We start from the raw sequence: 13830 nt of genomic DNA, 5'->3' as shown, positions 1-13830 counted from the left end.
TCCCAGAGTTTCCCAGAAAGATGAAGGTCCAGTGGTTCATACTAGTAAATAGCTTGATAACATATCCTTAACTGGTATTTTCTTAGATCATTTTCTAAATATATTGCTTGAATTATTTTCTAAACTTTTCTGCTGGGGAACCCAAACTAAACACAATTAATATTTGTATATCAATTTGGTAGGAATTCTTTATACACTCTTAAGATGCTGATCTTATATGGATTATTTTTGCTACAAATATCTTGGTTCAATTTGTATTTTGGAGTTGGATTGTTTGTATCTGGCTTCATAGAGGATGTTTCCATAAATTTGCTCCCAAAGGGAGGTAGGATTCGTAAAAACAGAAAAGAGAGAGAAAGGAGGCAGGGGAAGAGTGAGGGGTTCTATAACGTAGAGGTAAGAATTCACCTGAGATGGGTGACAAAGGGAAGATGAGTTCTAGAGGGAATACTTTATGTATAAGAGTATAAGAAATTAAGATTTGAGAATATCAGTAGGGGACAGGATTTATAGGATACTTAATGCTTGATGCAAAGGTTTGAACTTTATCCTATAAGATTATAAAGAATTTATTGTAGATCTTTGTTTTTCTCTATTTTTTCCTTTCTTATAATACATTAGAGCTCATATCCTGATAGTAAAATAGTTTTTATGATAATGGCACAGATGTCCAATAGATTACAATTCAATTTAACTACTATCTTACTTTGATGTCTTTTTCGTTCCTATAGTCATTTGAGAAAGGAAATCATTTACGACTATTCAAAAAAGAAGATTAATATGTGTAAAATGAGAAGAATGTTAAAACTTTTTATAATAATTTATTTTAACATTGTAACTATTAAAAAATAAAAATCCTTTAAAAATACTAATTTTCTAGTTATAGGGACAGTTTGAACTACTCAGCTTACCTTAGTCTATTTTTCCACACATGTATGCACTAAATGGTATTACATTGTACTACTTCTTTTGATAAAAAATATATTTCTTTAGGCTGCTTCTCTGGCAAAGTTTATGATGTAAGAAAATCTGGCTTTTACATAGAACATTTCTCTAAGGATTTAAGAATTGACTACACTGGGCAGATTCCAAATGCAAAATTGGACTGCCAAAAATAAGTTATATGAAAAAACCAGAATACAAAGTAAGAAAGTTTTTTCAGTCTGCTTATAAACAACAATGTGTTGACATTGTATATCGAATCTTTCTTCTCTAAAAATGTAGAATTAAAGGGTATATTTATACAGTGTGTCTTGTTTAATAGCATGTGTATTTTTTATTTCAATTTACTTAAATAAGAATTTGTTGAATGGTTACTCTGCACTGAGATTCAAAATTAATGCTTTCTTCCTCACCTTCCCCACAGCATTATGTTCATAGATTTAGCAAAATGCTTATAACAATTATATTTTATACAAGTTTTGGGAATTTTTTATTCCTGGAATAAATTATACATTCTTTGAGGGCAAGGAATTTTTTTAATCTCCTCAATAATCTAGTATTGTAGTTTGAAAACATATTATTTGAAAATATATATTCAGTAGGTCTGCTAAAAAGATATTCAACTTTATTCATTATTAATTTTATGGTATGATTTTGTAGCTTTAATAGTGACAGTGGTCCCACTTGTCAACATCACAACTTCCAGAGGAACATACAAGGACCTGCAAGGAAGAAGATATTCCTTAGCAAGCTAGATAAACTCAATGAAGATGAAAGTCATGGGCTGTCTTTTTCCTCCTCCAAGATACTCAATGAAATCCAACATTTTACACTAAGTAAGGTAACTCTAATGAAAGGTTTTCACATTCCTAAAGGCTTTCACATTCCTAAAGTAACTGGTGGTTTTCCACATTTGACTGATTTATTTAAAAATTCAAAGTATTTTTAAAAATATATACTGGTAAATAATTCTCTCTCTAAGGAAATATTTTCATTTTATTAATGGCTGAAATTAAAAGTGGAGAAAAGGGAACTCTCTTACACTGTTGGTGGGAATATAAATTGGTACAGCCACTATGGAGAACAGTATGGAGGTTCCTTAAAAAACTAAAAATAGAACTACCATATGATCCAGCAATCCCACTCCTGGGCATATACCCAGAGAAACCAGAATTTGAAAAGATACATGCACCCCAATGTTCATTTCAGCACTATTTACGATAGCCAGGACATGGAAGCAACCTAAATGTCCATCAACAGAGGAATGGATAAAGAAGATGTGGTACATATATACCATGGAATATTACTCAGCCATAAAAAATAACAAAATAATGCCATGTGCAGCAACGTGGATGGACCTAGAGATTGTCATACTGAGTAAAGTAAGTCAGACACAGAAAGGCAAGTATCACATGATATCGCTTACATGTGGAAACTAAAAAAAAAGGGTACAAATGGATTTATTTACAAAACGTAAGTAGAGTCACAGAGGTAGAAAACAAACTTATGGTTACCAGGGGATAAGGTGGGGGAGGGATAAATTGGGAGATTGGGATTGACATATACACACTACTAAATATAAAATAGCTAACTAATAAGAACCTGCTGTACAGCACAGGGAACTCTACTCAATACTCTGTAATGGCCGATATGGGAAAAGTACCAAAAAAATAAATAAAAGAGGGGATATATGTATATGTATAACTGATTCACTTTGCTGTACACCTGAAACTAACACAAACTGTAAATCAACTATACTCCATTAAAAATTTTTTTAAATTAGCATATTCAAATTGCAATAAAGAGAGCACACTAGAATCAGACACCCAAAATGTTTAGTGCTTGAGCACGTGGGCATTGATGTCAGAAGACCTAAGTTTGAATCACAATTCTTTCAATTACTTATCTCTGTGACTTTTACAGATCACTTAATCTTTGTAAGACTCAGTTTCCTTCTTTATAAAATGATCATACTAATATCCACTTCCAGAGTTGCTCCAATGAGTAAATGATTACCCACCCCATATTAAGAACTCACTAAATGGGAGCAATTGTATTACTTTTCCTTGGTATTGTTTTTATTCTGATCTTTCAATATTAACTAGAATACTAATTTAAATACTTCTATCAGTGCTAATTTTATTGTTGGAATAGGCAGATTAAGATTGGCTGCAGACATCCTTGTCTCAACATTTTTCTTTTCTAATTGCATTTACTTTAGAAGTTTAATGAAAACATATTACAGGCATTTGACCTCCATTAGAGCAGTTAAACCAAATTAAAATACAGGTGCTATAAGTTTTGATTAAGGAGCCAATGTAAAATCTCCTACTCTAATTGGAAAGATATTTTACATCTAAACATTTTAATTTATAACCTTAAAGTTATAAAATTAACCTAATATTATCAGAGAACATTTAGAAAATAAAGAGAAAAGAAAAATGTTGCTCATAATTCCACCTCCTTAACACAATTATTATTACCATTTCATGTATTTAATTTTGATCTAATTTCCAATTAATTATTTTAACATCACTGCAAACTTGTATCATGATTTCTCCCTTTACTTTGTAATTATCTTTCAATTTTGCTGTATAACCAGAGTGACTACATAATCTATCATTCAAACTAGGACACTTTTGAGTGTTGAAAGGGAACTATTATTAATCATGCCACATCAAGAGGTATAAACTGGGATGACTTGAGCAAACAGAGACATATGGTCACCCTATAAATAATCTTTATAACCATCCAGTAGATGTACCATAATTTATTAGCAATTTCCTTATTGTTGAGCATTAAGAATGTTCAGATTTTTCAAATTGTATCTTTTAATTTAAACCAAAATCAAAATGTTTCTTCAGGATTTGTGAAATATAATAAAAGGAGCCCAGGAATTTAAATACTATCTTTATGCATTTCCATATGTAAAAAGTTACGTAGATAATATTTATCTACTTCATAATTGCCGTGAAGATGAAAATGAAATAATCTAAAAGCCTGAGACATACTAGGTTCTCAATAAATGTTGGTCCTTACTTTCTCATTGAGAAGTTGTTATTTCAATTTTATTGTAATAATTTTCACCAGTGACTTGGTTAAGGCATTCAGACTATACTATAAAGTTCACATCTAAAACTAAAACTAGTACGCTAACACTTAAAACTATAACCTTCATATTCTAGGGTTTTCATGACTTAACTACTTTGTAGATTTCTTGTATCTAAGAACATAAACAGAAAAGCTATAAAGAAAAGTAAATGAAACCTAAGTCTATTTTTCAATAGAGCAAATTGATAATCTCTGGTATAACTGATCAAGTAAAAAAAGAAAGAAGACAAAAATTATTGATACCAGGAATGAAACAGAGAGCATCACTAGAGATATTATAGATATTAAAGGGCTAATAAAAAAATATTATGAAAAATGAGGTACCAATAAGTTTGAAAACATATGAAATGTACACATTCCTAATAAACACAAACTACCATAAATCACTGAAGAAAAAATAGGCAATTTGAATAGTACTATACAGGAAAAAAAATTTCAGACTAATATTCTTCATGAATATAGATGGGAAAATCCTTACAAAATATTATCAAATCAGAGCCATTAATTTATAAAAAGTGTAATACTTCATGACCAGGTAGGGTTTATTTATATCATCATGTCAATAGATATTTTTTTAAGAAAAACTTTGACAAAATTCAACGTCTATTGACAGGAAAAAGTCTCAGGAAAACAGATTTCAAAGATTTGGCAGATTCTAAGGCAGACCCCATAATCTTCGCTTTCAGAATTTCATGCCCTGGTAAAATCTTCTCTTCTTGAGTATTGGTAGGACTTGTGACTTGCTTCTAATCAATGGAATGTGGCAAATAGGATAGGATGTCATTCTCATAACTATATTACATTATGTGACTCCATCTTGCTACGATACTCATTCTACTCTGCTGCTGGCCTCGAAGAAACAAGATGCTATGTTATGAACTGCCTATGGAGAGGGTCACCTGGCTGGGAATTGCACCAGCCTTTAGGATGCAAAAGTGGCCTCTAGCTGTCAGTCAGCAAAATTCTGGGGCTCACAGGTTTATAACAGCAAGAAAATGAATTCTGCCAATAACCTGAGTGAGCTTGAAAATGTATTTCTCTCCATTTGAGCCTCCAGATGAGACTGCAGTTTGACTGATCCCTTGATGGTAGCCTGGTGAAACTCTCAAACAAGGAACCCAGCTAGAGCATGACCAGATTCCTGACCCACAGAAACTTAGAGATAGTAAATATGTGTTGTTTTAAGCCACAAAGTATGTGGTAATTTCTTACAGACAGCATTATAAAACTAACACAGATTTTGGTATCTGGTATTGGGATTCTGCTGTAATAAATTCCTAAAAAATGTGGAGTGGCTTTGGAACCAGGAAGTGGTCAGAGATTGCATGACTGTTGAAGAGCATCATAGAGAAAGCCTTGATTTTCTTGAAAAGTTTGAAAGTAGAAATCTAAACTTTGACAGCCCTGCTGGTAAAAGCTCAAAAGGAAGTGAGAAATGTATTATATTAAATTCCCTCAGCCTGATAAAGGGAATGTATTAAAAAAAAAAAAAGAATAAGTAACAATCATATATAATGGTGAAAGTCTGAATGCTTTCTCCCTAAGATTGGGAACAAGGCAATAATATCTGTTTTCACTTCTTCTATTCAACATTATACAGGAGGTCCTAGCCAGGACAATAAGACTAAATAAATAAATAAAAGAAGTACAGATTGAAAAGGATGAAATAAAACTGTCTTTATTCACAGGTAACATGATAGTCTACATAGAAAATCGCATCCTTTCCCCCACAAAGCTACAAAGTATTTACTAGTACTAATAAGTGAATTTATTAAAGTTGCAGGATATAAGGTCAATATACAGTAATCAATTATATTTTTATGATAGAAAAATTATTTGTAATTGTCCCCAAAACATGAAATACTGGAATAAGATGAACAAAACTTGTAGAATATTTGTAAACTTAAATCTACAAAACATTGATAAACATTTTTTAAAGATCTAAGTAAGTATAGAGATATATTATGTTCAGGGAAAGGAATACTCTATATTTTTGACATGTCAATTCTGCCCAAATTGATCTACAGATTCAATAAATCCTTATCAAAGTTTCACATTTTTTGGCAAGCTGATTATAAAAGTTATATGGAAAAGCAAAGGGCATAGAAGAGACCAAATAATTTTGATAAAGAAGAACAAAGTTGAAGGACTCACATTCCCTGACTGTGTGAAATACTACAAAGCTACAGTAATTAAGATAGTATAAAACTGGTGTTAGGAGAGGCATATAGATTAACATAAAAAGTAGAGAATTCAGAAATGGATGCAAACACATATGATCAATTGATTTACAAAACAGGTACTCAGATAATTTTATAAAGAAAGGATAATCTTTTCAACAAATGGTACTGGAACAATTGGATATCTATATGCAATAAATAAATAAAAAAGAGAACCACAACCCTCACACCTTACATATATATTTACAAAAATCAACTTTAAATGGATCATAGACCTAAATGTAAAACCAAAACTACAAAAGTTCCAGAGGAAAGCATAGGGGAAAATCTTTATGACTATGAATTTAGTAATGATCTCCTAGACAGGGACAAGAAAAATAAACTATAAAAAAATTATAAATAGGGCTTCATCAAAATGAAAATTGTTTTATATTTGAAAGTCACTATTTAGGAAGTGAAAAGATAAGTCATAAGAGCAAACAAATATCTGATTTTTAGCCAGAATTTATAAAGAATTCTTATAATTCAATAATAAAAAGACAATAAATATGAACAAAAAATCTGAACTTTTAACAAAGAAGCAATGCAGATTGTAAATAAATACAAGGAAAGATGCTAATTTGACATTTATACTATAAATTAAAACTACAGTGAGATATGACAATGAGATACTATATCTACTAGACTGGCTAAAATAGAAAAAAAAAAAAAAACGGACAGTACCAAATTCTGACAATAATGAGGAACAATGGAAACTCATATTGCTGGTTGGAATGCACAATGAAATAGTTATTTTGGAATACAGTTTGGAAATTTCTTATAAGGTTATGCATACATGTACCATACTACACAGAAAACTACTCCTAGGTGTTTACCCAAGAGAAGTGAAAACAGATGCTTACACAAACACCTGTACAGAAAGGTTTATACCCACTTTATTCATAATAGCCCCAAACTGGAAACAACTTAAAAGTCTATCAACTGAGGAATAGATAAACAAATTGTGTTATATTCATACAATGGAATTCTACCTAGAAATAAATGGGAATGCAGTACCAATTCTTGAAATGGCAGGAATAAATCTCAAAATCACTGTGTTAAGAAAAAAAAACACAAAGTATGACACCATTTATATGATATTTTGGAAAAGGCAAAACCATGGGGACAGAAGTCAGATCAGTGGATGACTGGGCTGAGGGAACTTTTTGGGATGATGGAAATAGTCTATATCTTGATGATTATGGTGATTCCATAACTATATACATTTGTCAAAATTCACTGAGCCGTACACCTAAAAGAGTGAATTTTACTGTACGTGAATTATTGGGTCAGCCAAAAAGTTCATTTGGGTTTGTCCATAAATCTTAGGGAAAAACCCAAACGAACTTTTTTGGCCAACCCAATATATCTTAAAAAAAAAAAAACAACGCTGACTTTAAAATTGATATACTATTTAAATTGACTTTTTTTTTTGAGTAATTTTTTAATGAATTCCCAAACTTGCTTTTAGTGTTAGACATTTTTTGATGAAATCAGTTATATTCAGTTATCTTTTAAAAAGTTAAATATATGAAAGGAATTCAGAGACATAGCCAATAAAACTATAGATTTTAAGCTTTTTAAATATGTAATTTATCATCTGACTTCCACTCTCAAAGACCTGACCACGATTCCTAAATACAATGAGCTATTAGAATTAAAGAACTAGAAATCAAAATAATTCATCATCTGCCCTGGATTATGATTTAAGTCAAGGACATGTCTATAGTCTTGTTGTGATAAGTTAGCAATATTTATTTCTTTTATGAGAAAGTTGCATTTTGGTCTAAGTGTTTTGGAGAATACTTTTCATATTTCTTTTCCCCCCACCATATTCTACATTTGAGGTAGAATATGGTTTATTCAAACATAGTTTATTCCTTGATGTTCCACACTTTCTACTAAAGGCCTCAAATTATTTCACAAACCATTCACTGTAAAGAGCCTCATCTAAACTTCTACCTCATTCTTTTACATTCTATTTCATTTCTAGTTTCACCTACACCCTCTTCTCATGATCCATAGAGAAACCATCCTCACTACTCCCTGTCCTCAACCCTATTGGTGAAAATTTTCCCTTTAAATTCCCTTTGATAAACTTCCTTTTGTCTTCTTCTGGAAACACTAGATTCATTCAACACCTTTCCTATGAACTTCAGTTTCTCCCAGTCTCCCCATCTTCATGTGGACAAAGGACTGAGGGATTTTCCTCAAATCCTGTCAGTTTTTGTATAATTAAAATGCCAGTCTTATTTTGCAACTCATTATCTGCATCCCAATACCACTGATTAATTTCATCCACTTCCAAATATTACTACAACTTTCGATAGACTTTCTAGATTTTACATCCACTTCCATAGATAAGTGACTTTAACATTCAGGTTCGGGGCTTACCCAATCCATTCACTTCATGGTTTCTTGACCTACTTGATTCCACAATACACTCTATCACTATGGCATATCGTAATTTGAAACATGGTCACATGCTGGGTTTCACTTTCCCTTGGCATTTCTCTACTAACAGATCATGACACACAGATACCCTATTTCTGATCACAGCATTTTTACCATCCACGTCTTCCACTAGGCTATCCTCACAGAATTGTCTTTTTGCTCTTCCTGTGATATCTGGTACCTAAATACAGTATTCCCTTTTTCTGATCATACTTCATTCATTTTCCACCTTGAATCACATGATCAGCTATTTGCATGCACCTTATACACTTGCACTCTCTTGAACTTTCATCAGAACCTTGATGCTAATTTTCCAGCATGACCATAACTAATAACTGTTTTCTTAGTTTTGGTGCTCTTCCATGGAATGTTGCTTCAGAACCACAAAAAATGATGACACGGTTTCCTTCAAAGTAATGCCATGTTGTGCCAATTAGGCCTTCATTGTTACTCAGCAATGCTTTTACTCATCTTTTATTGAACTATCCTGATTTGATTATTCCTTTCCCATCATTCTATTAAATTGAATTTTAAATACAGCATTTAAAATTCATTTACTATGTGAGTTTCCTTTATCTTGGTACATTATTATCCAATGGAAACATAAAGATAAATAAAATGTAATCACTCATACTCACTTAGAAATTGGATTGACACTGGCTTCAATAATTGTTAAACACTTACAGCACTTTATGTTTTCTGGAAATTCTTGTACACCTAAAATTAAGAAAATAGTACATAAAATATACTAAACAATAGTTTTAATATTAAGAATAATTAATTAAATACACAGTGTAAACACCATATGGGTAATCACATGTAAGAATAATAACTTATTAATATAATATGTTAGTGTTATATAATATACGTACATTTAAAAAATAAAATATGTGTTAAATAATATTTTATGATAGTAATAATTGGAAATTAGATATAAAATTGAGAACAATTTAGCATAGGATATACCTTGGCTGTTTACTAATCTAAAGAAATTAAAATGGTTGGGATTATTTAGTTATTATAGTGCTGCTACAAAAGAAAGGGGAAATCAGCAGATATAAGAAAACAGAAAATAAAATCTTTACTCCCTTCATTTTGTAAGATTGAGAAGATTGAACATGTACAATGTAAAGATACCTAAGGAGAATTCACAAAACCGATAGATATCCCCAAACTATTAAGAAGCTCTAACACATTTTATGCATCTCTTCTTTGGCACAGAGTGCAGCTCTACATCTGCCTGAAAGGGTGACAAGGTGAGCAACCCTTCCTGGGGTCCTCTCTGGAGTCTCTGAGGTAGCCAGCCTGGCTGACTGCCCTTGGAGAACTGCTCAACTGCTGTCACAGTTGTGCTGTTGGCTATGTGACAGAAAAACACAAGTTTTTCTTACTGGAAATCGGTAAGCCAAAACCCAATCCATAAATTAGGATTTTATTCAGAGGAATAAAAGACGTGGAGGATGCTTCAATCAGTTGATACAAATGAATTAAACATAGAGTTGGCCCTCCATATCCACGAGTTCCACATCCACGGATTCAACAAAGGGCAGGTAGAAAATATTAAAAAAAAAACCCCAAACTCAGAAAGTTCCAGAAAGCAAAACTTGAATTTGTTACGCACTGGCAACTATTAACATAACATTTGCATTTCATTAAGTATTATAAATAATCTAGAGGTGATTTAAAGTATACAGGTGGATGTGCATAGGTTATATGTAAATACTACGCCATCTTATATAAGGGACTTGAGCACCTGCGGATTTTGGTATCTGCAGGGAACCAACCAGTTTTGGTATTTTCTGGAACCAATCTCCCACAGATACTGAAGGATGATTGAAATAAGCCCTACAAAAATTAGGAGGGAAAACAACTCTATGAAGCCATTCCTATATCCCCGCAGTACTGCTTGCCCTCAATTTTTGAAACTATTGTTAAGCGTTTAAAAAAATGTCTATGAAGTACTAGTCCTGCCAAGTACTTCATATATGACAGAAGGATAAGGAACACTTTGTGGTAGGATTTAGTTGAACTTTTTGATGATAGATGATCAAGAAAGGAAACCCTCCACCTTCCTAGATTCTGTTGACCTAGATCACCATGTCCACAGGATTTCAAGGTCCAGAGAAGCAGCAGGAGGAGAGCCAAACCAAACAAGTCATTTACCAATGCAAAGTGAGGGTATGAAGGATGGTGTGGAGGTGTTTCTCATGCCACTTCTCTCTATGTGAAGATTCACCAGAAACTGTGCTGTCCTAAAATTATTGCTGAAGTATTTTGCCTTCTTAATAAAAACCCAAGGAAGTTTAGGAGCACCATTACATATGAATTGAATGAGAAAAGCAATTACCCTTTTTGGAAAGGTCATAACACCTAGAGCTGCCCTTATTAACTAGAGGTTAACAAAATGGCACAGAAGTCAATAACATAACCCTTAGCTATCCTCAACTTTTCCCCTGAGCATTCATAGTCACTTTGGATATCTGCAACCAACAGGAGTATAAAGCTTTTTCTTTTCTCCCTTTAGCTTTTTCTGCCCAGTTACCAATCTGGGCTCATTACAAGCCAGTGTGCCTGATGCCTTATCTCCACAGGTGCCTGCATTAGGATGATATTTCCTGAAATTATGTGTAAACCAAGACATGGAAGCAGAAGCAAATTAAAGTACGATTTTAAAGAAAAGACTGTAGTGTATCTCTTTATCTTCTGCTGAAAATGGAATTTCCTGCTGTGGTGAAAATGCTACCACATTATTTGTTAAAAAAAAACAAAAACTCATGTTGTTTACAGTTAAACTTAAAATTGTTCAGAGAAGAGTCCATTGGATTAAAATGGAATCCCAACTTTATAATTTACTGTTTGGATAACCCTAGGCAAGTCATTTAAATGTTCAATGTCTTAGTTTCTTACTCTGAAATATGATTATTATATGAATGGTTTCATCAGAGAGTTGCAGAGAGGATTGAAGGAGATAAAGCAAGTAAAGTAATTGGCACAAAGTGCTGAATATATGTTATCTATAATTATTAGAAACAAATAGAAGCAGAGGGTGTCCGTCAACAAAGGAACCAACAGTCATGTCGAGATGAGCTGGCTAGTATAAACTTGTAAAATTTATCTACCTAAAAGAACAACAAAGAGGTAGGTATTAGTGTGCTGAAAGAATATCTCAATATCTTATCAATATAATAGCTGCAATAAATGCTCTTGCAGATGGGAAGTAAATAATAAACATATATTTATAAATAAATATTTGTATGTTATAATGTAAATATATAAACATATATAACTAGTCTACGCTGAGCAATATTTTTGTATTTTTGTAGAGGTTTTTATAGCTGCTTAGTTTGCTTATGAAAGTCAGAACACATTTGGAAAAATAGGTTGCCAGGGGAACTTTACCATATATACTAATATATGGACCTTAGACTTTAGGAAAAGTTCTTAGAGCATATCTTTAACTTATAGTTCAGTCTAAACATGGAGAGGTACTAAAGCATAGTATTTAAAAGCACGGGTTGGAAGGATGACCTAATCTCAGTATTGTTACTTAACTAGCTATGTAATCTTAGTCAGACATTTTAATATTTGAACGTCACTTTCTCATTTCTTGCCTAATTCAAAGGGCTGTTCCGATTATTAGATAGCATGTTGTAAAGCACTTAGTATCATGTCAGCCACTTAATAAGTATCTAATAAATACTAGATAAAATTCATGTGTTAATAAGAGGAAAGTTAACTTACATTTCTTTATGCCACTGTGTAAAATAATTTAATTCTCTTAATAATCCTATGAGGAAGATATATTAGGCAATATTATTTTCATTTTATGGATGAAGAATCACGCATTCACAAAGATTAGGTGACTTATTTAAATACCTAATGGATGTTTATAGATGGGAACGAATATAGGTGGGATTTATTTAATTTTTTTTAACACCATGTCTATTGTTCCTCTTTATTACGTTACTTTATTACATTAGTTATTAAAATTGTTTACAGTTCCTCTTTATTATGTTACTATATTAAAAATATAGAGCCCACATTTTTTTTAAGCATCTTGCTTCTTTTCTTTTCTTTTTTTTTAAAATTTATTTTTGGCCGTGCCAAGCGGCTTGCAGGATCTTAGTTCCCGGACCAGGGATCAAACCCGCGCTCTCGGCAGTGAAAGCGCGGAGCCTAAACACTGGACCGCCAGGGAATTCCCCGTACAGTTCACATTTTTATTAACCAATTTTTGAGATTGGTCTGTCTGGTCCTCTGAAACACAGTGTGTTTGATTTTTAAAAAGGTTATATATACCTATATTTATACACATATATATTGATATATATAAATATACACACACTATTCAATTCTAAAAAAGTTCATACACACACATTTTTTAAGATTAACTTTGTTTTGATTTTCAAATTATGCATCCAGAGATAGGACTTCACTTTAACAATTTATCTTATTCCAGCCATTTTTATTTGTGATTCTGTAAAAAACAGATTCAAGTATTTGTAGGCCATGCAACTCAAGTTTTAATCCCTATTTTTCAGTTGAGACATCACATAAATTTTCTAACACAGGCTTATAAGAAACTCTCTTCTAAAGGCATTATAAGTTCAATTCTTTTGGGAATCCTGGAGATTCAAGCTCATTGTATCTAGCTTAGATTCAAACCTAGGCTGCACAACAAATAAAGACTGTACTCTGAAATAATTACACTGGAAGCACTGTGTTTTACAGGCAAAATGATATATTTAGTTTAAAAAAATGGACAATTGCCTCATTCATAAATATCAGATGACATCAATAGATATTTACCCTTCAAATTAGGACACTGTGGGAATATTTTCCCAATACATTCACTTCAGTAACTATGCCATAAAATCTATTTTAAATATGTTCACAGAAATTCTGTCAAATGAGAAATAGCATTTCTGCATTTTGAACTTAAAACACCTTGTAAACAAAGCTTTCAATGCAATGGAGTTATGCAAAATTGTGTTAATAAGCTATTAATATCTTGAGGAAGGAAAGATGTAAAAGTCTACTTTATCTGATTGTTTTCTTTGTCGTTCCCCTTTTAAAAGAATTAGGTTGAGAAAGCTCCTGCTTG

At 32.1% G+C, this 13830-nt stretch overlaps 1 protein-coding gene across 1 annotated transcript in view; it reads right to left on the bottom strand.

Moving 5' to 3' along the window:
- Positions 1-13830, bottom strand: part of LRRC7 (leucine rich repeat containing 7) — a 505876-nt gene that overhangs the window by 258655 nt on the left and 233391 nt on the right. The window contains exon 5 of the mRNA XM_036841498.1: positions 9365-9443. Within this exon, the coding sequence (XP_036697393.1) occupies positions 9365-9443 (79 nt within the window). The remainder of the gene's footprint in view (positions 1-9364; positions 9444-13830) is intronic.

Source organism: Balaenoptera musculus, chromosome 1 (genome assembly GCF_009873245.2).
Source record: "Balaenoptera musculus isolate JJ_BM4_2016_0621 chromosome 1, mBalMus1.pri.v3, whole genome shotgun sequence".
Lineage (NCBI taxonomy): Eukaryota > Metazoa > Chordata > Mammalia > Artiodactyla > Balaenopteridae > Balaenoptera > Balaenoptera musculus.
The sequence above is the reverse complement of the archived record's forward strand: the minus strand, read 5'-3'. Positions and strand labels throughout refer to the sequence as shown.